Genomic DNA, 26970 nt, shown 5'->3' on the forward strand with positions numbered 1-26970 from the left:
ACCTGGCCCCACCTTATCATGCGAATTCCTGAGATCAGGCGTCTGGGAAGGGATCTCAAAACTGGATTATAGATGGCAGAGAGTTGGTGTCGTAAACCACCGCCTCTGTTCAAACATGGTCGCTCACAGTGGACATAGATGGCTTCTTTCACTCCTCTTTCAAACCATCTGTCCTCTCTGTCCAAAATGTGAACATTGGCATCCTCGAAAGAGTGTCCTTTATCCTTAAGATGCAGATGGACTGCTGAGTCTTGTCCTGTGGAGGTGGCTCTTCTGTGTTGTGCCATGCGCTTGTGAAGTGGCTGTTTGGTCTCTCCAATGTAGAGGTCCGAGCATTCATCGCTGCACTGTACAGCATACACCACATTGTTAAGTCTGTGTTTTGGCGTTTTGTCTTTCGGGTGAACCAGTTTTTGTCTGAGCGTGTTGCTGGGTCTGAAATGCACTGGGATGTCATGCTTGGAGAAAACTCTCCTGAGTTATTCTGATACACCGGCTACATAGGGGATGACAATGTTGTTGCATCTGTCTTTCTTATCCTCCCTCGCTGGTGTCTGATCTTCTTTTCTGTGCCTCTTTGCTGACTTTAAGAACGCCCTATAGATGCCCTCCAGATCAAGATCAGCCAGACCCTGCAGGAACTGGAAACCCTTCTACCCTCTCCAATCTTAGAAGAGGTTTACAAGTTTGTGGACAAGGCTCAGCGGGCCCAACACTCTAAAGGAAAAGAAAGACAACGCAGGAAATTTCACACCTTGCTTTCAAAAACACACACTCCTCATCCTGAACCTACACAACCCAGAGAAGAAAACACACCTGAAGTCAGTCAGGAGAAATGGGTTAAGAACTTTTCAGACAGGATTCTCACTGAACCTGAAAAGAGAGTATTAGCCAAAGGACTCAATTTTGCCATTTCTCCACAACAGTTGCCCATAGTGGACCTCATCACAGCCACAGAATCTGCCATACGGATTAATAAATTATCACAGACAGAAGCAGAGCAAATCAGGATGAAAGTCTCAGCCACGCTCTCCGAAACCAAACAAAAGACAAGGAGCACGAGAACAAAACTGAGTCCACAAATCCACAAAAAGAGTTCAAAACAGGGAGGCAAAGTCCAAAGAGGTCAGAAGGTCGACTCGCGAGGTGACAGCACAAAAGTCCAGTTTGGCTGTTCCGGGGGCCGGCCGTGTGGAAGACGGCGGCAGCAGAGCGGGTCCGAAGGCCGGCTGCGTGGAAGACGGCGGCGGCAGCAGAGCGGGTCCGGAGGCCGGCCGCGTGGAAGACGGACCAGGAGAAGCCGAGGCCGACGCTGGACCGGGCGACGTTGAAGGCAATGCAGAGGCCGGACTGGGCGTGGGTGCAGCTGATGCAGAGGCCGGACCGGGCGTGGGTGCAGCTGATGCAGAGGCCGGACCAGGCGACGGCTGAACGGGCCCCTCGGACCCTCCAGCGGAGACAAGGAGGTGCTGGCTGGGCTGACCTGAGCCACCAGCGGAGACGAGGCGCGGCTGGAGAGGTTCCCCTGAACCCCCAGCGGAGACGAGGAGCGGCTGGAGAGGTTCCCCTGAACCCCCAGCGGAGACGAGGAGGTGCTGGAGAGGTTCTCCTGAACCCCCAGCGGAAACGAGGAGCGGCTGGAGGGGTCCTCCCAAACCCCCAGCGGAGACGAGGAGTGGCTGGAGGGGTCCTCCTGAACCCCCAGCGGAGACAGATGCAGAGCCAGCAGGTGCGGGGACCTCTGGCTCAGCGGACGCTAACTGTAGCTCTGCATTGCCTTCAACGTCGCCCGGTCCAGCGTCGGCCTCGGCTTCTCCTGGTCCGTCTTCTACGCGGCCGGCCTCCGGACCCGCTCTGCTGCCGCCGCCGTCTTCCACGCAGCCGGCCTTCGGACCCGCTCTGCTGCCGCCGTCTTCCACACGGCCGGCCCCCGGAACAGCCAAACTGGACTTTTGTGCTGTCACCTCGCGAGTCGACCTTCTGGCCTCTTTGGACTTTGCCTCCCTGTTTTGAACTCTTTTTGTGGATTTGTGGACTCAGTTTTGTTCTCGTGCTCCTTGTCTTTTGTTTGGTTTCGGAGAGCGTGGCTGAGACTTTCATCCTGATTTGCTCTGCTTCTGTCTGTGATAATTTATTAATCCGTATGGCAGATTCTGTGGCTGTGATGAGGTCCACTATGGGCAACTGTTGTGGAGAAATGGCAAAATTGAGTCCTTTGGCTAATACTCTCTTTTCAGGTTCAGTGAGAATCCTGTCTGAAAAGTTCTTAACCCATTTCTCCTGACTGACTTCAGGTGTGTTTTCTTCTCTGGGTTGTGTAGGTTCAGGATGAGGAGTGTGTGTTTTTGAAAGCAAGGTGTGAAATTTCCTGCGTTGTCTTTCTTTTCCTTTAGAGTGTTGGGCCCGCTGAGCCTTGTCCACAAACTTGTAAACCTCTTCTAAGATTGGAGAGGGTAGAAGGGTTTCCAGTTCCTGCAGGGTCTGGCTGATCTTGATCTGGAGGGCATCTATAGGGCGTTCTTAAAGTCAGCAAAGAGGCACAGAAAAGAAGATCAGACACCAGCGAGGGAGGATAAGAAAGACAGATGCAACAACATTGTCATCCCCTATGTAGCCGGTGTATCAGAATAACTCAGGAGAGTTTTCTCCAAGCATGACATCCCAGTGCATTTCAGACCCAGCAACACGCTCAGACAAAAACTGGTTCACCCGAAAGACAAAACGCCAAAACACAGACTTAACAATGTGGTGTATGCTGTACAGTGCAGCGATGAATGCTCAGACCTCTACATTGGAGAGACCAAACAGCCACTTCACAAGCGCATGGCACAACACAGAAGAGCCACCTCCACAGGACAAGACTCAGCAGTCCATCTGCATCTTAAGGATAAAGGACACTCTTTCGAGGATGCCAATGTTCACATTTTGGACAGAGAGGACAGATGGTTTGAAAGAGGAGTGAAAGAAGCCATCTATGTCCACTGTGAGCGACCATGTTTGAACAGAGGCGGTGGTTTACGACACCAACTCTCTGCCATCTATAATCCAGTTTTGAGATCCCTTCCCAGACGCCTGATCTCAGGAATTCGCATGATAAGGTGGGGCCAGGTTTCACAATGAGCTCACCCGAAACTCTGGCTGATTGGAACCCACACCCAGTTTCACACCTTGGCTCTGGCGATTAGAGGATCATCAGGGGGTCCTTTTGTCCCTCTGTGGGGGATACTCCCACTAGGTTTACATCTGGGACTCTCCACCATTTGACCTTATAACTGAAGAAGCTTCTCGGATGAGAGGTGAAACGTCTTCAAGTAACTTAAAGAAGTCCAGACGCTTTTCTTTGCAAGCTCCTTTGACTACGATGACCTGGATGACTGAGAACCTTCACAGATATAATAACAATAAACAATAAAAATCTGATTTTTTTTATGCAACATTTAATTAAAGGCATGGAGCAATGTCCTGCACACCATGTAACGGGGCGATCGTGGCTCAAGAGTTGGCAGTTTGTCTTGTAATCGGAAGGTTGCCGGTTCGAGCCCCAGCTCCGGCAGTCTCGGTCGTTGTGTCCTTGGGCCTTGGACGCTTCACCTGTTGCCTACTGGTGGTGGTCAGAGGGCCCGGTGGTGCCAGTGTCTGGCAGGGCAGCTGTGGCTACAATGTAGCTTGCCATCACCAATGGGTGGATGACTCAATGTAGTGTAAAGCTCTTTGGGGTCCATAGGGACTAAGTAAAAGCGCTATACAAATACAGGCCATTTACGTATTTAGAGCATCTTTTCACAGAGATAAGTGTTCTTAAACGTGTTTGGTTGCCTGGATAACAGTAGTCCTAGTCATCTAGATCTGACCCTGAAATGTCGTAGAGACAATAGCAAGAGTGACAGAGACAAGCTATGCTATTTTTCATGTTTATGGTACCATAAATAGAAAAGCTGCTGCCACTCTCATTGTGTTTATGTGGAAACTGATGTCATTTCCCAGGGAATGAAAATACATGACATATCATAGATATGCAGTATGCTGAGAAGCCAGCTTCCTGTAAAATGACTTCTACATTGTAGAAAAGCTGAACATTTCTAAGCTTTTTTCATGTAAATTACCAAGTGTATTTGTTGTCTAATGACTGAATTTATTTTCTTAATTACTGCCACAATTCTTCACATCTGATACAAACTGGAACCGTGAGTGAAGTTTGGACCCAAGAGCAGAACTATTTACATGATTTAGTCACATAAATAATCATCTTAAACAAGAGCATGGATATTAACTGAAACTATGAACGGGGGCTGTTGGAAACCAGGGAATGGAGAAATGTTCGGGCACGCAGAACACAAGGATACCACAGGCAGGAACTTCTGCAACAGAGGAGAGAAGTATCACTGGACAGGGAAATGAGAAAAAGGGCTGAGGTAAGTAGTACTTGTGGAAGGCATGTGCTTATTTGTCGATGCAGACCGGTCGGCATAGGAGGGGTAGCCGTGAGAGTGTTCAGGGGATGGTGGATTATGTGAGTGAGATCAATCCAGGTTCCAGGGGGTCCAGAGGGGGGAGAGATCCACCGTTGAAGCAGAGGGCAGGTCGGCCAAAGAGCAGAGTGTGAAATCCTTAATTTGCAAGAAGACAAGAGAACTAGGGTGGAAACAGAACCAGCGCTGCTGACAAGCACGGCAGGAGATGGATTTGGAGAGAACTGGAGATGCAAAACATGTTAACCCAAAAAAAGGGGAGCATGAATATCGAACACAAGGAAGGCTGAGTTACCACCATGAGTAGCAAGATGAACTGGCAGAGATTGGCAGGCAGTGCTGTTTTAAGAACAATCCAGATGATGGCCCGGAAACTAGGAACCTAGTTTCCTACTTTCTATGAAACTAGGTTTCTAATGATTAGTTTATTAGTTTATTACCAGGCGTCTGGAGAACTGTGAGACTTGTTGAGGAGGAGGTCTCATGTTTTTTGTATTACTTTTCCCTGGAACACTCTCTCACAGTCTGTTCTCTAAAACCTAAAAGAGAATTATGGATTTGATCACCTGGTCTCTGAATGCAATTGAAACCCCTTCTCAACGAGAAGTTTGGGCTTGGGTGAGCCTGAGTGCTGAAGATATCTACCTATTCGGAACCATGGTGAAAGGTTTGTAGCTTGAACCTATTCGCTGGAACATTGAAGACAATATAATTACACAGCAAGCAAGACACGAAGTAGGCAAAGTTCTTCATGTTTCTCGTGCACGGGAGAGAACCTGACAAACGCCGTTCCTTCGCTTGACCCCAGTTGCTCTCGTCCGCTCCCCCGTAACACTACTCTTTTATTGAGGTTACATGAATATGCATAGGTTCATTAACATACGATGTCTACATACAAACAAAGAGTACCTTGCCTGTGTGTGTGTGTGTGTGGGGGGGGGGGATCAGAGGGTGACCCCATAAATGACTTCCCAAATTTGCTGGTCTGGAGGTCCAACAGTTCATCTAAATAAAAGGCACTTAACCTAAAACAGATATAGCCACGTCTATCCTGCCATAAAACAATAAAACAAGGTACGACCTCTTCCCATGCTCCCAGGATGTAGGTGTGCGAATGCACACCAAGCCTTTGTAGCCTGCTAAAGATCACACATCCTATCACTACACAATTGATTATACACCTCTAAGCATATATGGTTAAATATTTCTAAGCATAAATGACAATCAACAATACAAAACCTAACACATGGTAACAGGGTTCTGGCTAATCGGAGCTGGCTTGGCCCTGACTTATCGAAGAATTAAGAAAGCGGAACCGGCTGTTCGAAACCCCACAAGGCTGCCCGCTGGGATTGGAACGAGGTGAAGAGGCGTGAGTTTCTCAAAATGGGCTCATTGAGTGCAGCACGGATAAAATCTTGGAAAGGCTACGGCTGCTGTGAATACTCAGAATAACATCTCTGAGCGCAAATTGGATGACATCTTGGGGAGCTCACTGTGGTCGTGAGTTCTCAGAATCGGCTCTTTGAGCACAAGAATGACAACATCACAGAGTGCAAGTTTGATAACATCAGGCGAAGCTCGCAGCTCTCCAACGGGAGATTTTGAGAGACCAGTGTCAGAACAGCTTTGAAATTCATATGAGTTGTTCGCACTAAAGTAAAAAAAACACCATCACTTCATGCGGATACCCCTTTGGCGCCAGCCTCTAGGCTGGAGCAGAACAACAACACCCTGATAATGGACTGTGTTTAGACTGTTCTTCCGATTCTATGCAAGGCCACCTGGGTTGGCTGGAAGACTGTTTACTTAGCCTGGCAGGGCAAAGGACACTGTCTCAGCTGAACTCTCGACACATACACACACACACACGCACACAGACATATATACACATGCAGACATACACTCATCCCCCCTCCAAACGCCTTCGACGCTTATTCCCTTCCGATGCTGACGGTGGATCAAGGAGACCTGCGCACAGGCTGTCTCTCACCCTTTACCCACCCCTGTTGCTTGTCATGTGTTTCTTTGGTGTATTAAGAGTTTTTTCATGTGCTATGTGCAGAGGTGCTTTTTGCTGTTCTCAAACTGATCTCCCTGTTGGAGCTCAGTCTGGGGGGAGTTATTTTTTTTCTCTTTATCTTTCATCATGTGGTGCATTTTCCATTGTTATATCTCTCTGACCTGTCGTCCCCATGTGATGTTTTTGTGTAAAGTATGTATGGTCGGAGGGTAAGATGGCGCCGCCATTGCGTGCAATAGGTCGGCAGCCTTATGAAATTTCCCCTTGTGGGACTAATAAAGGTATATCAAATCAAATGTAGCCATTTAAATTGGCTGTGTTGGATCAAGGACACATCTAAAACCTGCAGGGAACCAGCACTCGAGGCCTGGAGTTGGACACCCCTGCTGTACACAAAATGTACTACACGAAAGTCTGAGATATCATTTCAGATAATAGTCAGTCTACTCATAATAATGGTGGTTACATACATGTATTTATATTTGTCTTAGTCAAAATGCAGAAAGCAAACTGAGTAACTAATAAACGGAGTAAGTAAATAAACTGAAAGAGGCACAATGATTAACACAGACAAAATGGCGAGGAAAGGAGAAGCGACAGGAAAGGGATGACTTATTCTAAAACACAAAGAAAGAAGAAGAACTAAAAACGACAGTAGAAAGAAATTTATATTTTATCAGGGCTTGCTCTGGCATTGGAAAAAGAAAGAAACCATGACTCCTGCAGAGTTTGGCAACATCTGATTAGTTTACACACTGGCACATCATTTTTGTTTTAGTCGCCAGATTTTGCTCTGTGAACATTTGCAGAACTAATACTCTGTGACTGATATTTATTAAATCGAACAAGCTTTAGTAATGTACAGAATTATCTATACAGGGTGGGCCATTTATATGGATACACCGTAATAAAATGGCAATGGTTGGTGATATTAAAGTCCTGTTTGTGGCACATTAGTATATGTGAGGGGGCAAACTCCTCAAGATGGGTGGTGACCATGGTGGCTATTTAGAAGTCGGCCATCTTGGATACAACTTTTGTTTTTTCAATAGGAAGAGGGCCATGTGACACATCAAACTTATTGGTAATGTCACAAGAAAAACAATGGTGTGCTTGGTTTCAACGTAACTTTATTCTTTCATGAGTTATTTACAAGTTTCTGACCACTTATAAAATGTGTTCAATGTGCTGCCCATTGTGTTGGATTGTCAATGCAACCCTCTTCTCCCACTCTTCACACACTGATAGCAACACTGCAGGAGAAATGCCAGCACAGGCATCCAGTATCCGTAGTTTCAGATGCTGCACATCTCGTATCTTCACACCATAGACACTTTCTTTCAGATGACCCCAAAGATAAAAGTCTAAGGGGGTCAGATCAGGAGACCTTGGGGGCCATTCAACTGACCACTTTCCAGGAAACTGTTCATCTAGGAATGCTCGGACCTGGCACCCAGAATGTGGTGGTGCACCATCTTGCTGGAAAAACTCGGGGAACGTGCCAGCTTCAGTGCATAAAGTGGGAAACACATCATCATGTAGTAATTTCAAATATCCAGTGGCCTTGAGGTTTCCATTGATGAAGAATGGACCCGCTATCGTTGTACCCCATAAACCACACCAAACCATCACTTTTGTTGTTCCAACAGTCTTGGAGGGATCCATCCAATGTGGGTTACTGTCAGACCAATAGCAGTGGTTTTGTTTGCTAACTTCACCATTCACATAAAAGTTTGCCTCATCACTGAACAAAATCTTCTTTGTGAACTGAGGGTCCTGTTCCAGTTTTTGTTTTGCCCATTCTGCAAATTTTGTGCGGCGATCTGGGTCATCCTCGTTGAGATGCTGCAGTAGCTGGAGTTTGTAAGGGTGCCATTTGTGAGTAGCTAATATCCGTATCCGCTAATATCAATAGTCGAACAAGGGATGTTCGACTAATGCCACTCTCCAGTGATATGTGGCGAGTGCTACGCTGTGGGCTCTTGCTGAATGAAGCTAGGACAGCCGCCGATGTTTCTTCATTAGTGACAGTTTTCTTGCGTCCACATTTTGGCAAATCCAACACTGAACCAGTTTCACAAAACTTAGCAAGCAGTTTGCTGACTGTAGCATGGGAGATGGGTGGTCTCGTAGGGTGTCTTGCATTGAAATCTGCTGCGATGACCCGGTTACTGCGTTCACCAGATATCGACACAATTTCGATCTGCTCCTCACGTGTTAACCTCTTCGACATGTTAATGGCTGTGAACAAAGAGAAACTTGTAAATAACTCATGAAAGAATAAAGTTTCGTTGAAACCATAAAGAAGTGATGTGTGAGGAAAAAGAAGTTCTTTCTTCACTTCTGTTTTTGTTCATCCAACCACAGCTGTCACTGCACGGCAGTTACGATGATAAACATTTGTCTAAGCCAACAAAACCACAACTTCATCTGCTTCCTACTTTCTGTGAAATGAAACATTTGGTGCATGGTCAAATTTTGTACAAAGCCTTTCCCTCAGGCTGTTTAAACTAAGTGCAATTTTGTAAAGAATTCCTAGAAATGGCAGGGATTTAAGCCTTCCAGGAAAATACATCAGACAAGTTAGAACAACTAGACAAAAATCTATTAAACCCCATCCAGTGGATACAGCCAGACTACTTTCTCACCTTTGTTTCCAAAAAGGGTGCAGCTTTTTTTTTCAGAAAACACTGGATTAGTATGGCTTGTTCAAAACTGTTGCCGTAGAAAAGGTCATCTCCCTATAAAGAACATGTTAAAACAGGTTATGTTTCCAAAAATGCAGTTGTTAGAAAACACAAGACCTCTGGAACAAAGCCCTGTGCGTTGTGCACAGGTCCTAGCGTTTTTTTTAAAAGAAAAAACCAAACACACCATGCCAACTTCAGCACACTGGTGGATGGATAAAGATTTGGGGTTGTTTTGCAGGTACAACAGCTAAGCAGGTACAAAAGCTTCAGGACCAGGGCAGTCACTGAATTGACCACTTAAGAGAGTTGACAACTAAATTCAAATTCTTTTTTACAGCTAAAAATCAGAAAAGTGTGCACTTGTATTCAACCCCGTTACTGATATCACAAAAACAAAATTCACTGCAACCACCTGTGTGTACTCTGTGTACTATAATCTCAGTATAATCTCTTTAAAGGCCTCAGAGGTTTGTAAAGAAACATCATGAAGCTTAAGAAAACACCAGACAGGTCGGGAATAACGCTGTGGAGAAGTTTAAAGCAGGACTAGGTTATAAAAACACATTTCACGTTTTCCCCGTGATAATTGAAACGGCCTGTATGACAGTGAATAATTTACCTATAGTCCCTAAATTAAAGATTTATTGAAAGAAGATCATTTAATTTTTTGAGCTTGTAGAGACAGGCCGCTGTAGCTGTTGCTTTGAATTTTTCTTCAAGGTCAGAGTGTAAAATTCACACACACACAGAATAAAAGTGTTGAAAAGATGTCTGCTGTTTAAGAGCTTGGTTAAGTTTGCCTTTTTTTTCCCCCTGCAGGTGTGTGAAGGAAACATTTGGATCATTGAGAAAATTCAGCAACACCTCAGAGCTGTACCAGAGCTGTAAAGCAGGATTTTGGCTTTTCCAAGCAACTTTAGGGTTAACCCTGGGTTTTCTATGCTTTCTTTTTTTCTTTTCTTTTTTTTTTTTTTTTTGCCTTTCCCGTTTGGCTCTTTTGCCATCAGAATTGTTGTCTAAAGGCAAAGAAAGATGCCCAACGGATTTACTTTACCAAATTGACCATCCCAGCCTTGCCATAATGGTCCATTTGATTCACCTTTTATTGTTTATTTTATTTTCACTTGCTGAATACGGGACAGACTTGACTGGGGGAAAGAAGGGGAGAAAGAAAGAGGGAAAGAGAAACAGCTGAGAAGAGGGACGGGGGAGAAGGGCAAAAGACAAAAACCAACAGAATGAGCAGAAAAAAAAAAGAAAGAGAAAAAAAATGCATATATCAATCACCTGGATCACCTGTTAAGAAAGAAAAAAGAAAACAAGCAGAAGAGAACAAGAGTAATAGAATAAACAACATCACAATGATATATGGGAATATGACAGTAAATACTAAATGTTAAACATTATTGTGCAGCACATAAGATCAACAGAACACAGTGTGCTTTGAGGTAGGAGCCAAAAAGGGTGTAGTTTGTGGGTGTGATCACCCGTGTGTACACCTGTGAGCATGGACGCGCTTGTTTTTTCAAAAGGTTCCTTCATGTAATGATCTGCTAGAGGGTGTGGGGGGGCCACAGCCCCGTCCTCCAGGGCATGAAGCAGGTATGGAGGAGATCAAAACTCCAGACATCCAGAGTCCCTCAGAACACAAGAGACCAAGGAAGACCAACAGAGGGGCAGCCGCGCCACTGTCCCAGAAAGAGCTGAGGAGAGTCCCAGATGAGGGCTCACTCAGCAGCCGCGGAGCAGAAGCCAGGGGGAGTTGCAGTGACGCGCCCGTGAGCTCCGCCAGCAGCCAGCCGTGCCTGAGTTACCGAGCCCCAGGCCGAGAGGCCGGGGGCACCCCACCTCCGAAGTGGCCCGAGCGAGCCCCAGGCTCCAGGCCCCGATAAGCGGCCGCCAAGGAGTGAGCCGGTGTGTACCTGGATGCCCATCCCCAGACACAAAGAACCACCAACGCACCGATGTCTGAGGGAGTCCGCCACTGGCAGGGGAAGTGGTGGTGGGGGGAGATAGACCTCCAAACCTTGGAGGGCTTGAGATGTCCCTAGAGAGGTGGCGTCTGATACCCAACCTGACATATAGACACAGACATACAGGCACACACATATACAAACATCCATTCCCACCCTCATGCTCTCATATGCACTTACTCCACACTCAACCAACGTGGAGACAGACATAAAGAGACGCTGTACACACGATCACACTCCCCAAGCGTACTCTATGAACCGGGTCTAGGTACCCCTGTCCCTGGAGGGGGGAACTGCACCCAGACCCAGGTGGTGTTACCCTTTTCCCTGCGGTGGGGAGAGGCAGACCGCCCCGACTCCGCAGCAGCAGGGAGGCCCCACACTCCAGACCGCAGTCGGACGGCCAACTCCTCCTCCTAGCCCCCCCGCTCCAGCAGGTCGCAGAGAATGGGGGTGAGAGAAGACTGGGTTTTCTATGCTAAGGTGTTTGTCGATTTGTTATTGTATTTTTTTTTTTTACCAGGGTAAATCACCACGGTAACTTGTGCTGTGAACCTAAAACACATTTAGGTGAGCTGGTATGAAATCACCACCAACTGACCAATCAGTTCACCATCCCTGAAAGATCCCTCGGACCTCTGTGGGGAAAGTGGAGGTAGGTGTATAGCAGGGGTGTCCAACTCCAGGCCTCAAGGGCCGGTGTCCTGCAGGTTTTAGTTGTGTGCATGATCAAACACAGCCAATTTAAATGGCTAAATTACCTCCTCAACATGTCTTGAAGTTCTCCAGAGGCCTGATAATAAACTAATCATTAGATTCAAGTGTGTTGACCCAGAGTGAGATCTAAAACCTGTAGGACACCGGCCCTTGAGGTCTGGAGTTGGACACAGCTGGTCTAATGCCTCTGCCTTTATTCTCAAACCCTTAAATAGCACTGAGTCAGCAGCTGAGAGAATCAAAGTAAAACTGTCAGGTGTCTAAGGTTTTTTTCAAGTGGACTCAAAATGCTGGACCAATGGGCTGAAGAAGTCTACAAAATCTTCCTCTTCACACTCTCTTTCAGTAACTTACTCTGAACAGTGCGAGACAGCTGCACCACTTTGGCTTTATTTGTGTATAGCGGGAGGAAGCAACGCACCAAACTATTACAAAAACAGTGCTGTGATGTGGTAAAGATAACGAAGTTGCAAAAAACATGTAGACAAGGTGACAGCTTAAGAACATTAGTGAAGAAAACCATAAAGCATTATTTTTAAACTTAAAGGTGTAGCAGCAGTGTATTAGGAGAGGGAGGAAGCTACAGACTTATAAGATGCATGAGTGATATTAAACACAATTATTAAACTTATAAGGCATTTTTTAAAGTGTTACTTTCACCAGTAAAGTGTGTGTTTGATGTGTTTGGATCTTTTTAACAGAATGATTTTACTAAATGATAACCATTGTGGTTTTCCTTCCTGCAAGTCACCACATAAAAATGTGAGTGGGAAAAAACTGAGAGAGAACATCAGTGCAGCATTAGTATGAATCATATAACAAATACCAAACTGAATTTTATGATGAAATGATGTATGAAATTTACTGGCTCTGAAAACCAATTCCTACTACATATTCTAATCAAGCAAACCTCTGCACCTGTAGCTCACCTGGTGCAGCTTTGGTTTCGTCTACACTGTAAAAAAAAAAACGTTGCGAAAGCTTAAAAACTCAAGGCAACCCACTGCATTTATGTTTTTAGGTTCTGATGGATAACTTATAATTTCAAGTTTAGGAGAAAAGTTGCTTCAGCTACTGTTTTTGTGTTTACAAAATTAATAATTGTGCTTTTTCTTAACTCATATTTTATTGTTTTTGCAATGTATTTCCTAAAGTTTACACAAGGTATTAGTTTTAGTTTTGGCAATGTATTTCCTAAAGTTTACACAACATATTTTTTTTTGTTTTGCCAATCAATTTCCTAAAGTTTAGAAAAAGTATCTTTTATAGTTTTCATGAGGTGCGACCTGTTGTACCAATGAATGTTTACACAGTTAATTTTCAAATAACTTTATTGTGTTCAAACACAACTGTGTTAGGATGCCTGGGTCGTTGACCCAGGGTTTTGAATTTATTATACTATTTATCATTTCTAATCTTGGGTTTCTTTGTTAGAGTTCTCTTCTATGGTTTATGTCTCTGTGCAGTTGCTGTCTCCCCTGTCTGCGATATCCCCGTGTCCAGTCAGTGTCTGTCCTGGTTCCACGTCTCTGTTCCCTCTGTTGCAATGCCTGCGTGTGAGTCTGTGGCTGTGTCCGAATTCAGGGGAAGGATGCTTAAAATGCTATATTTGGATGCAATGACGTCACAGCGTCGCGGCGAAGGCTGTCCAAATTCAAAGAGTGCTCAAAATGTTGCGACAAATGCGCCCTACCTCTCCGCGAATTTGAGAGTTAGTTGTGTCCGAATTCAGGGGAAGGATGCGCCAATGCCACATTTGGAGGCAATGATGTCACGGCGACGCGACGAAGGCTGTCCGAATTCAAAGAGTGCTCAAAATGTGGCAACAAATGCGTCCTTCTTTGCCCTGAATTCTTTTTTTTTTTTCTTTTTTTTTTTTCTTCTTTTTCTTCTCTTTTTTTTCTTCTTTTTCTTTTTCCAGAGGGACGGGAAATTGACAGTGGAGATGATGAGGAAATCCTCATGCATATATATCAGCTGATAAAGGGGGCAGTCGCGACGCGCCTCCGCCGTTCCTTCCCGCCGTTCTCCTCGCTCCCTTTTTCTGTCGCTACAACGCTTCCCCTTGACTCGCCTTCCCCTTGAAATCTCCCCTTCTCTTCTCACACGAAAAGCTTTTTATGTTTCTTGTTTTTCATAGCCCGGCTACACCTGCCTCCAACCAGAGCGTTTTGGCTCAGAGCCACTCTCTCTCCCTCTCTTATTTACAGCTCTGGTGTTGGGCGGGTAGGGGAGGGGTGAGGCGAGGATGCCGACTCACTCCTTTGCAGCTTGACCGTGAAGGAGCTCCAGTGGAGCAGTTGAGGAATTAATTACTTTATTTATAGGCTTCTGAACAACTTGTTTACCTCCAGATTTTCCCTGGGAAGTTTAGAGGCCACCGGGTGTATACTCTTTTATTCAGATAAGTTTTTTTTATTATTATTGTTCATTAGTATGTTACACCCTATGTTACATAAGAAGCAATCTTCAGAGAACTAATTACTCTATAATGTTCTCTGCAGTTCTGCCAGCCAATAGAGTTGCTGTCACTGTTTTCAAATAGCTGTGTTCTCATTAGGAGCGAAGCCCTATTTTTCTTTTTTCTTTCTTTTGACTGGTAAAGTCTGAGTGAGTCATCCGGCTCAGGAACACAATACCCACATTTGTTCTAAGAAATATTGGCCACACGGTAATTACAAAATGAGACAGTGAGACGAGGCTTCCATTTGCGTTGATCGCTTTCACGATCCATCAGTCCCCGTCGAGTTATGACATTTGAATTGACCCCGAGGGATGGGCCTTTCGAAGCACAGACGCATTCGTATCATCCAGACGGCTCAGCGGCATCTCACCAGCCAGCTGCCCATCACTCACCGGCCAATTAAAGGTCTCAACGAGGCCACAGGAAACAGTCACGACCAATTAGCATGTGATCTTACCAACTCCTGGACGTACATGTGCTCAAAGCATCGGGCGCCAGGAAGTGATTACACCTCCACTGGCGGTTATGTCCTCTCCAGCCATGCCATGTGTGATGGATGGACTTCCTCTGTCATTTAATGTGCTAATGACAGACACATTCAAGAACACACAAGCGCACAAGTATTCCTCTTTACTTGAGGGTTTCCTTATTCCCCTCTACCGCGTATCTCCCACTAAAATACACTCAGAGCACGACCTCTGCTTTGCACACCAAGAAGGTTAAGTGTTTCTTGTATGAGGATGTGTGGAGGGCCGGAGGAGCCAGTAGTCTAACCTTTCTCAGTCTGCCAGTGGCTCTCATGTGGAGTCACGGTGACCTAGCCTTTTTTTTGCTTCCAAGCCAAATCACAGGTGGTTTCCAGGAGTATTAAAACAGATTTTTCACTTTCATCCAGGTTTAAAGCATCCGGAACTTTTCTTTTTTTTTTTTTTTTTTTTTGCCTGTCCCGTTTGGCTCTTTTGCCATCAGAATTGTTGTCTAAAGGCAAAGAAAGATGCCCAACGGATTTACTTTACCAAATTGACCATCCCAGCCTTGCCGTAATGGTCCATTTGATTCACCTTTTATTGTTTATTTTATTTTCATTTACTGAATACGGGACAGACTTGACTGGGGGAAAGAAGGGGAGAAAGAAAGAGGGAAAGAGAAACAGCTGAGAAGAGGGACGGGGGAGAAGGGCAAAAAACAGAAACCAACAGAATGAGCAGAATAAATAAAAAAAGAAAGAAATAAAAAATGCATATATCAATCACCTGGATCACCTGCTGAGAAAGAAAAAAGAAAACAAGCAGAAGAGAACAAGAGTAATAGAATAAACAACATCCATCCATCCATCCATTTTCATCCGCTTTGTCCGGGGCCGGGTCGCAGGGGCAGCAGCCTAAGCAAAGAGGCCCAGACCTCCCTCTCCCCAGCCACCTCCTCGAGCTTATCCGGGGGAATACCAAGGCGTTCCCAGGCAAGCCGAGAGATATAATCTCTCCAGCGTGTCCTGGGTCTGCCCCGGGGCCTCCTCCCGGTGGGACATGCCTGGAACACCTCACCCAGGAGGCGCCCAGGGGGCATCCTTGTCAGATGCCCGAACCACCTCAGCTGGCTCCTTTCGATGTGGAGCAGCAGCTGCTCTACTCTGAGCCCCTCCCGGATGGCCGAACTTCTCACCCTATCTCTAAGGGAGAGGCCAGCCACCCTTCGGAGGAAGCTCATTTCTGCCGCTTGTATCCGCGATCTCGTTCTTTCGGTCACTACCCACAGCTCGTGGCCATAGGTGAGGGTAGGGACGTAGATCGACCGGTAAATTGAGAGCTTCGCTTTTACACTCAGCTCCCTCTTCACCACGACGGACCGGTGCAGCGTCCGCATTACTGCAGCTGCAGCCCCAATCCGTCTGTCGATCTCCGGCTCCCTTCTCCCATCACTCGCGAACAAGACCCCGAGATACTTGAACTCCTCCACTTGGGGCAGGAACTCATCCCCGACCCGGAGTGGGCACTCCACCCTTTTCCGGCTGAGAACCATGGCCTCAGATTTGGAGGTGCTGATCCTCATTCCCGCTGCTTCACACTCGGCTGCGAACCGCTCCAGTGCAAGAATAAACAACATCACAATGATATATGGGAATATGACAGTAAATACTAAATATTAAACATTATTGTGCAGCACATAAGATCAACAGAACACAGTGTGCTTTGAGGTAGAAGCCAAAAAGGGTGTAGTTTGTGGGTGTGATCACCCGTGTGTATACCTGTGAGCATGGACGCGCTTGTTTTTTTTTTTAAAAGGTTCCTTCATGTAATGATCTGCTAGAGGGTGTGGGGGGGCCACAGCCCCGTCCTCCAGGGCATGAAGCAGGTATGGAGGAGATCAAAACTCCAGACATCCAGAGTCCCTCAGAACACAAGAGACCAAGGAAGACCAACAGAGGGGCAGCCGCGCCACTGTCCCAGAAAGAGCTGAGGAGAGTCCCAGATGAGGGCTCACTCAGCAGCCGCGGAGCAGAAGCCAGGGGGAGTTGCAGTGACGCGCCCGTGAGCTCCGCCAGCAGCCAGCCGTGCCTGAGTGACCGAGCCCCAGGCCGAGAGGCCGGGGGCACCCCACCTCCGAAGTGGCCCGAGCGAGCCCCAGGCTCCAGGCCCCGATAAGCGGCCGCCAAGGAGTGAGCCGCTGTGTACCCGGATGCCCATCCCCGGACACAAAGAACCACCAACGCACCGATGTCTGAGGGAGTCCGCCACTGGCAGGGAAGTGGTGGTAGGGGGAGATAGGCCTCCAAACCTTGGAGGGCCTAAGATGTCCCCAGAGAGGTGGCGCCTGACACCCAACCTGACATATAGACACAGAAATACAGGCACACACAGATACAAACGTCCATTCCCACCCTCATGCTCTCATATGCGCTTACTCCACGCTCAACCAACGTGGAGACAGACATAAAGAGACGCTGTACACACGATCACACTCCCCAAGCTTACTCTACAAACCGGGTCTAGGTACCCTTGCCCCTGGAGGGGGAACTGCACCCAGACCCAGGTGGTGTTACCCTTTTCCCTGCGGTGGGGGGAGGCAGACCGCCCCGACTCCGCAGCAGCAGGGAGGCCCCACACTCCAGACCGCAGTCGGACGGCCAACTCCTCCTCCTAGCCCCCCCGCTCCAGCAGGTCGCAGAGAATGGGGGTGAGAGAAGACTCCAAACCTCCCTCCAGCTGCTCATTGTAGTGTTGATGCATGTGTGTTCTAAGGTGCATTTGGGCAGGGATAGCTCAGTAGGTAAAGTGGTCGCCCCATGATCGGAAGGTCGGCGGTTCGAATCCACTTAACGGCTACCCTGAGGTACCCCTGAGCAAGGTACCGTCCCTACACACTGCTCCCCGGGCGCCTGCTTAGTGGGCTGCCCACTGCTTCACTGAGTGAATGGGTCAAATGCAGAGAAAAACAAGTAATTTCCCCATGGGGATCAATAAAGTATCCATTATTATTATTATTATTATTATTATTATTATTATTATTATTATTATTATTATTTAAAACCCAGGAGGGCATGGAGCTATCTGCCAGAGAGCAGCAGGTAAACGCATAGTCCCTCCTGCTAGCCCTCAATGTCTACGTGTATTTAACCTTGAGAGGTGGGCAACGACGCCAGGGGTGGGGTGTACACACTGATGGTACTTTGGATTCCGTGTATCGTGCCCACCCCCAAGATCCTATATGTATGTGTAATGAGAGTGTGAGTAATGTGAATGTCTAAGTTGTGGGATAAAATTGAGCCAGAAGGGGACAGAGGGGGGGGGGGGGGGGGGGGGGTAACCTCCTCTGCACCCTGGAGATGGGGAGGGAAGGAAGGGAGGGGCAAGTGACCCCTCCCTGGGGCCAGCTCCCCCGCTGACCCCAGTAGGCACCCCCATACTCCGCGACCCGCCAGGGAAAGGGGGCCCAGGCCCATCCAGACCGGGGCCCAGTGCAGCAGCGCCTCCCGGCCCCACAGAGCCCAGGACAGTCCACCCAACCCCACCACAGAGAAAACTGCACCCACCCCACCATCCACTCATCTTCCAGACTACATAAGACAATAAACACCCAGGCTGAGATCTTCCTCCACCTCTCCTGTATCTCCCCCTCCTGCAGAGAGAGCTCCCGAGGAGAGGAAAGCTCCTGCAAGATGTGACAATCTCCCCCACCAGTTGAAGAGCCCCCCAGGTGGCTCGATGCACCGGCGGCACCCTGCTCCAGGGCTGGGCCCCCATGCACCCACCCGCCCACAACCCCGGCAACACACCAACCAGGACCTAAGCCCCCGAGGCCCGGCCCGGGCCCCAGCCCAGAGACGGAGCGCCCCCAGAACCTCACGCCCATCCCGGACCCACCCAGGGGCAGCCAGGCTACCAGGTCAGTAACCCACGTCCGTCAGCACAGACCCTCCCCTAGCCCCGCTGCACGCAGCCGCGAGGAAACAGCCACCTGAGAGCCAACAGAGCCCCTAACCGGACATGACCGCTACCCCGGGTTGAGCCCCCCAAGGAAGATGCCTCCGGGGAACCCCCCGACGCCCTAAGCCTGTCCCTACCCCCACACCAATCACAACAGTGAAGGCGGGACCAAACTATGACCCCCCACCCCCACTAGGTGATGGAGCTGATCAAAGGAGCCCAGAGCAATTGATCTGATGTGGTGGCAGAGGCTGTATCAAGACTAATGTAATCTAATAGATAATTTCTATATTGGTTAGAATTAAGATTATTTTTATTTTTCCAGTTCATGAGGACAGTTTTCTTGGCTATGCATAGGGCAGTGAAAACCATATGGGCGATATTCTTTTCTGAAGTGACATTATCTAAGCTGCCCAACAAACACACTAAGGGGGAAGTTGGAATGTTACATTTCAGACACTTCGATAAGTCTTCACATATCTCGCGCCAAAACTTCTGAACTGGTGGACAGAACCAAAAAGCGTGGATATAATTGTCCGGTGAATTGGTTTGGCAGTGTGAGCAGTTGTTGGTAGACGTAAAGCCCATCTTGAACATCCGATGACCTGTATAGTGCACTCTATGTAATATTTTGTATTGAATTAATTGAAGACTGGGATTTCTAATTAGATGAAAGGTTTTTAAGCAAATCTGAGACCAGAAGTTTAGGTCTAAGTTAACTGATAAATCCGCTTCCCATTTTGCAATAGGAAGTGATATTGATTCATCTGTTTTAGAAAGCATTCTGTATATTTTGGATAGTAATTTGGGGGTTTTAAGAGTAAGAAATTGAACCACACTTGGTGGTGTTTGTAGTTCAACTTGACCCGGTTTAAATTTCTTTTTTACTATGGATTTAATTTGTTGATATTCTAAAAATCTTTTCTTGTTGATCCCATATTGTGTAACTAGTCCGTCAAATGAGATAAATTCTGTTCCTTCTAGTATATGTTCTAAATATTTGATTCCTTTACCACTCCAATCTGAAAAGTTTATCATATTATTGTTTTGTAATATGTCAGGGTTGTTCCAGATAGGTGTACGTTTGCATGGGATTAATGAAGACGCCGTCAATTTTAGAAACTCCCACCATGCTGTCAGAGAAGAGCTGATGTTGATGCTTTTAAAGCATTCATGTCGTTGGATGTTTGAGCTGATAAATGGTAGGTCTGAGATCTCTAGATTATTGCAAAGTGCTTGTTCTACATCTAGCCAAGGTTCATCTAAGAGGGTATGTTTTAGCCATCCTGAGATAAACTGAAGCCTGTTGGCTAAGAAGTAGTGCTGAAAGTTAGGCAGTTCTAGTCCTCCTTTATCCTTGGTCTTTTGTAGTGTTTTTAAGCTTATACGTGGGGGTTTATTTTTCCAAAGGAATTTGGACATACATGAATCTAGCGATCTGAACCAATCTTGTGGCGGTTTAGTTGGGATCATTGAGAATAAATCATTTATTTTTGGTAAGACCATCATTTTTATAGCGGCAACCCTTCCCATGAGTGATATGGGTAGACATTTCCATCTAGCCAGATCATCTTCTACCTTCTTTAAAAGTGGGATATGGTTTAATTTAGTTAGATCTGCAAGCTTGGGAGAAACATTAATACCTAAATATTTTATATTTCCCGATTGCAGTGGTGTAGAAGAGGAATTATGGAGGGAGCAATTAATCGGTAGGACTGTAGATTTTGACCAGTTAATTGAGTAATCTGATATTCTTGCAAAAGAGTTTATCAATTCAATCACCCCAGAGATATTGGTTTGTGAATTTTGGAGAAAGAGTAACACATCATCCGCATAAAGGCTGATTTTATGTTCCACGTTCTTGCATTTTATGCCCTTAATTACTGAATTCTGTCTATCAAATTAAGTAATCTACGTGTATTTGTTGATGAGTGCCTACCTTTTATGAAACCAGTTTGGTCAGGATGAATTAAGAGGGGGGTTATTTTCTCCAGTCTCTTTGAGAGAGCTTTACAGATTATTTTAAGGTCTACATTTATAAGGGCTATTGGACGATAGCTTGAGGGATATACAGGGTCTTTGCCTGGTTTTAGCAGGAGATTAATGTTTGCAGAATTCATATTTGATGGAAGTCTGCCCTTTTCTTTAATTTCCAACAACGTTCTGTAGAAAACTGGTGCTAGAATCAACCAGAATTCTTTGTAGAATTCTGCAGGAAAGACGTCTGGACCTGGAGCCTTATTATTGGGCATACTTATCAGGGCTTCCTGGAGTTCACCTGGTGTCAGTGGTGAATCCAGTGCCATTGCTTGAGTGTCTAATAATTTTGGAAGAGTTATGTTGTCCAAAAACTGATCAATTTCTTTTTTAGATGGGTTTATTTGTGGTGAATACAACGTTTTATAGAAATCCTTGAAAATGTTGTTTATTTGTATCGGATCATATATTGTGTTCCCAGATGAATCTTGAACAGCACATATAGTTGTTTTTTCTTTATTTATTTTTAGCTGGTTTGCTAGAAATTGACCGGATTTATTACCATGTTCATAATTTTGTAGGCGTAGTCTTTGTACTAAGAATTTTTTTTTTTTTTTATCAATTATCTCATTTAATTCTAGTTTTGTTTTGCGTATTTTGTTCAATGTTTCCTGATCTTGGTGGGACGCGTAGGCTTCTTCTAGTGATTTGATGTTTTTTTTCTAATTCCTGAATATTTTTGTTTTCTTTTTACTTTTTATGTGATGAGAAAGAAATTATTTTACCTCTCATCACAGCTTTCCCTGCTTCCCATAGAACAGAAGCTGATGTTTCGGGAGTGTCATTAAAGTCTAAATATGAAGTCCACTCTTTTTTAAAATATTTAATAAAGTCTTCATCTTTAAGTAGTGATATATTAAATCTCCAGTTTTTTTCTTGGCGTAGTATTATTCTTGTGCATTAGTGTTAAAGATACAGGACCATGATCGCTGACAGCTATAGGGTGAATCTCAGTGTCTGAAATGTCGTTCAGCAGTGAGCTGCCGACCAAAAAACAATCCAGACGAGAGTAGGAGTGGTGGACATGTGAGAAAAAAGTATATTCCTTACTGGTGGGGTGAAGGGAGCACCATGCATCGCAAAGACCAAAGTCACTCATATACTGTTTGATTATATTTGTGGACTGCCAATTACGCTGAGTTCCCGCTGTATTGAGCCTATCCATGTCTTCATTTAGTCCAAGGTTGAGATCGCCTCCAAGAACAAGTGTGCCATCTAAGTGTTCAGAGAGTGCACTGAAAAAACCGTGAAAGAATGAGGGATCATCAACATTTGGACCATATACACTTGCAATACATAGCTTTGTATCAAGTATAGATAGTTTAATGATTAAGAATCTGCCCTCTGGATCTATAACTGTATCGAGTACTGTGAAATCAATATTTTTATGTATTAAAATTGCTACTCCCCTTTGTCTAGAATTATAACAAGCTGAGAACACATTGGGAAACTCAGGTGTTTTAAGTTCATTCGAACCTCTAAGAGGTCTGTGGGTCTCTTGTAAAAGGACAACATCTGCCTGTAGTTTTTTGAGTTGGTTAAATATTTTTAACCTCTTTTCTCTGGAGCCAGCTCCATTTATATTCCATGTAATGAACCTCAGTGTACCCATAGATGTTTGTGTATAACTAGGGATGTATGCTGTGTGCGTCGCTTAGACAGGTGGAGAGAATACGTCACTTGTTCATAAATAAAGAGAAGGAGAGAGAGAAAAAATGTGTGGCGAGATGCTCCCTGAGTCTGACTTTGTGTATGCATAGTTACTAATATGAGTAGGCTTGGCTTAAGTGTGTGTGTATCTTATATGACTGTGTGCGCTGTCTGACTGATGTAAATGTGCTGCCGTTGAGCGCATGGTGCGTATGTGTTGAAATAAAGGATGTTTGCGGATGAGTGTCGAAGCAGGTGATCGAGGCAGTGAAAGGAATAAAGAAAGAAACCAAGGACAGGGGTGAGCAGCATAAATTTGCCCTGAATTCTAAGGATGGGTCCGATGTATCCTTCATGTCCTACTATATCCCAGGATTCATTGCGGGTCATAGAGGAGATTTGTTTCTGATAACGATGGTGGTCGAAGCAGGAGAGGAAAACACTTTCAAATGTAAGTATATGAACATCTGGTTGTACAAAACTTAAATTGTTATAGCTGTTGTGTTGTTAAGCTTTGGGCATCTGCATAGACATGTTTCTTTTATTTAAAATAACCGTAAACCAGCTTGTATCGCGGGTCCCGCAATTTTTCATGTATTGCCACTTACATACAGCTAATTTAGATTTTTTCGAATTGGTGACATGTTGTGGGGAACAAAGACCAAACGGCTTAATTTATTAAAACGAGGAGAAAACAATCACCTCTTCACTGGGGTGAAGAATTGGGCCACTACGGCTTGGATGTACAAGAATAAATAAATTAACACATCATATTCATATGAGTGCAGTCCTATTAACCCTCATGCTGTACAGCAGCAGTCCCCAACCTTTTTTGCACCACAGACCTGTTTATGTCAGACACAGAGCGACCTTTAAGGTATCGCGGATGAATACAACCACATAAAATGATCCGACCAAGACAAAAACTGTGGTACTTTGTAAATATAATAAACGTGAATGTACTGTCTAATTGTGTAACTTTATTAGCAGCGTCATCCTGAAAATGCCTCAACATTGAGAGTAACATCCTCCTCTCTGCCGCTTAATACTCTCTGGTCGCTATGGTAATGTGTAAATATTTCTTTCAAAATAAGACACACAGCTACAACAAGGGAAAAGACCCAGGGAAACCGTGTCAACAATAATAACCCAGAAAACCATAAATTTCACAGGCTCGAGCCTCAACTCTCGTGGCCCGGTACCAAACAACTCACGGACCGCTGCTGTACAGAACCTGTGATGTCCAGACGGTGTTCCTCTGGTGTTCTGCTGTGAAAACTTTTGATTTAGGGATTAACATAGTTGCCACGGTTTCCTTTCTTCTCTTATTTGTTGTCTGTGGTCAGGACAATTCTGGAGAAGATGGGCCTGCAGGGGAAAGTCACCCCCTTGCAGGCCAGAAGACATGAGATAACTCAAAATACAAAGTACATATGTGTGTTATCAAGAAGATAATTCTTAAGAACACAAGTTAATAAATGTGCAATTACTAAGAGTTACTGTGGTGTTTTTATTTGCCTGCTATCATTTTTGATTTCCTCTGCCTTTAGGATTGCAAGTATCCAGGCTCAGGAGAGGGAGTCAGTGGGAAGCCCACTGCTGCTACTTGGCCCTAGTTTGCCCTCATGGATGAGGTGATAGGACAGATGCCTTCCATTAAGCCTCCTGTCCTAATGTCCTCTCTCCCTGAGGACACCCCAGGGCCAAGCACAGCAGTGGGTGACCAAAACGACAGCAATGACGAAGCGGCTCAGCCACCTACGACAGGGAGAAGGAGGAAAAGAGACAGGAATGATGAGCTGCTAGACCTCATCAGAGAGGACATGAGGCAGCAAAGAGGGGCTGAGGAGAGGGGAGCAGGGAGAGGATGGACAGACTGTGTTCACTTCTAGAAAGATTAGTTCCCAAATGAGTTATGTATTGAGACATTTATTTATTTGAATATATTTGTTACATTGTTATATGTGTTGCATTAGTTTAAAGGTTTTATGTTATTAATAAATTGATTCAAACAAACAGTAATTGTCACTGAACTCAATTTGATTTACAGGCATTTTTAACATGTATGAACATAATGCTAACTTTGAACAATATTACATGGATATTTATTTGATAGCAATAAATAAATAACAATAACAATTAAACATGAATATTTCAAATACACAGTATGTAAAGATGGAAAAACAATATTTTCAGTTGTTCACACAGGATTAACCCGAGTGACCTGTTCCTGGACCGTTTCTTGAACAACTGTAATAGATTACAGGAAGTCTCTGGCAGTGTTGCTGAAGATCAGACATGGAGGGGGTGCTGCAACTGAGACCTGCGGTTTGTCTTTTCTGGTCAGCGAGTGGAGAATCACACAGGGTGGTCTGCAAAGAGAGCTTTAGGATGCTTCCTCCCACTGTCCACTGCATCGTCCATCCACAGTGTTTGCAGGGCTGGCTCACTCGTGGCTGCCACACCACTAAGATGTTTTCAGAAATATGCAAGCAGGAGATGGTGGATGCTATATTACAGTTTTTTCTGAAGGCTTTAACCCTAACTGTGATTCTTATAGCACAATTCCTAAAACTGTTAATACTTATAGCAAAACCACTCACTGAGTTTGCAAAACTAAAAGCACAAACACTGCTTTGCACTCAGTTTGCAATTTTGTAACACACACTTGCAAAACTGTAGGCACAATTCACTGCACAGCACTCTTTTTGCAGATCTTTAAACACAACTCACTGCTTACACTCAATTACCAAATTTCCAACACACTCCAAGCAAAATTATACACATGTATGGCTATCATTAACACTATTTTGCCAACTGTCTGGCACACGTTCACATGTGAAAACTGTTTTAGATAATTAGTCCACTTTGCAATCAGCCTAAGCACTATAAACAGGCCACAGGTAAGCTGTCTATGTGGAGTACAATGGAAGGAGCAGTAAGAGTGAGAAGAGTGAGAATCAGAGGAGGCCGAGGGAGAGAACGTGGAGGTGAAGAAGTTGGAGGAAGAGGACGTGGAGGTGAACAAGCAAGAGGGTTAGAGGAAGTTAGAGGAAGAGGACAAGGAGGAGCAAGAAGAGGACGAGGAGGGGAAAGAGGAAGGGTAAGAAGAGTAAGAAACAGAATAACTGATGACATCAGAGCTACAATAGTGGACCATGTCATCAACCATGGGATGACCCTGAGGGAAGCTGGCCAACGGGTTCAGCCTAAACTGAGCCGCTACACTGTGGCAAGCATCATTAGGACATTTCAAAATGAGAATCGGTAAGTACTTTGTAGCACTGCCATACTCTAATGAGAAACACAACAGTACCATACATGCAAAAATACTGAAATTGTTACTTTACAGAATTGCTAGACGTCCAGATGTTGGGGGCAGAGGCAGAATGTTCACTCCAGAGCAAGAGACCCATATAGTGAACATGGTGATTGCCAATAATGCAATAAGACTGCGCGAAATACAGCAGCGCATAATTGATAATGACACCATCTTTCAAAATATACACAGTGCAAGCATTTCTGCACTAAGTCGTGTACTTGCGCGCAACAGAATAAGAATGAAGCAAATTTACAGAGTTCCTTTCGAGAGAAACATAGAACGTGTAAAGCAACTGCGATATGACTACGTGCAGGTAAGCTAGTGTCATTGGTTCTGAATTTGGAAGTGCATACTGTAGTGCTGTGCATGGGCCTGATGTGTTGCATTTGTTTTGTCTTGTCCAGAGAGTGATGGAACTAGAAGCAGATGCAATGGGACATGAGCTACTTTTTGTAGATGAGGCCGGTTTTAACCTCAGTAAAACCAGGAGATGTGGCAGGAACATTATTGGACACCGTGCCATCATCAATGTCCCAGGACAACATGGTGGTAACATAACCATGTCTGCAGCTATAAGCCAAAATGGTGTTGTTCACCATTATGCAACCATAGGCCCATACAACACTGCACACATTATTGCATTCCTGGACACCTTACATGACATGCTCACTGTTCAGAGACCAGGGCAGACCCGATATGTCATCATATGGGACAATATTAGCTTCCATAGGGCTGCTTTGGTCCGCAACTGGTTTACAGACCACCCATCCTTCATGGCACTCAACCTCCCTCCATGCTCTCCATTCTTACAGTTTTTTCTGAATGCTTAAACCCTAACTGTGATTCCTGTAGCACAATCTCTAAAACTATTCAGACTTATAGCAAAACCACTCACTGAGTTTGCAAAACTAAAAGCACAAAAACTGCTTTGCACTCAGTTTGCAATTTTGTAACACACACTTTGCAAAACTGTAAGCACAATTCACTGCACAACACTCAATTACCAAATTTCCAACACACTCCTAGCAAAAGTATACACATGTATGGCTATCATTACAGATTTTTTCAGTCGCGAACAAGCGTTTGTCCAAACAGTTGTCACATTTGCAAAACTCTAAACACAATTAGCACAGAATCGGTCTGTTGTGGCCATACCATTCACACATTTCATGTCGTGTTCACCCAATATGCAGTCAGTGAA

General features: G+C 45.2%; 1 protein-coding gene across 1 annotated transcript; it reads right to left on the minus strand.

The window, feature by feature from the left end:
• Positions 1-1097: 1097 nt before the first annotated feature.
• Positions 1098-26314, minus strand: LOC113009507 (pectinesterase inhibitor 10-like). Its single transcript, XM_026147822.1, has 4 exons — positions 26217-26314; positions 1740-2016; positions 1447-1567; positions 1098-1366 (listed from the first exon to the last, which is right to left on the minus strand). Exons 1-4 carry the CDS (start codon positions 26312-26314, stop codon positions 1098-1100), a joined length of 765 nt encoding a protein of 254 aa, XP_026003607.1.
• Between the last annotated feature and the right edge of the window lie 656 nt (positions 26315-26970).

This window comes from Astatotilapia calliptera, chromosome 17, assembly GCF_900246225.1.
Source record: "Astatotilapia calliptera chromosome 17, fAstCal1.2, whole genome shotgun sequence".
NCBI lineage: Eukaryota > Metazoa > Chordata > Actinopteri > Cichliformes > Cichlidae > Astatotilapia > Astatotilapia calliptera.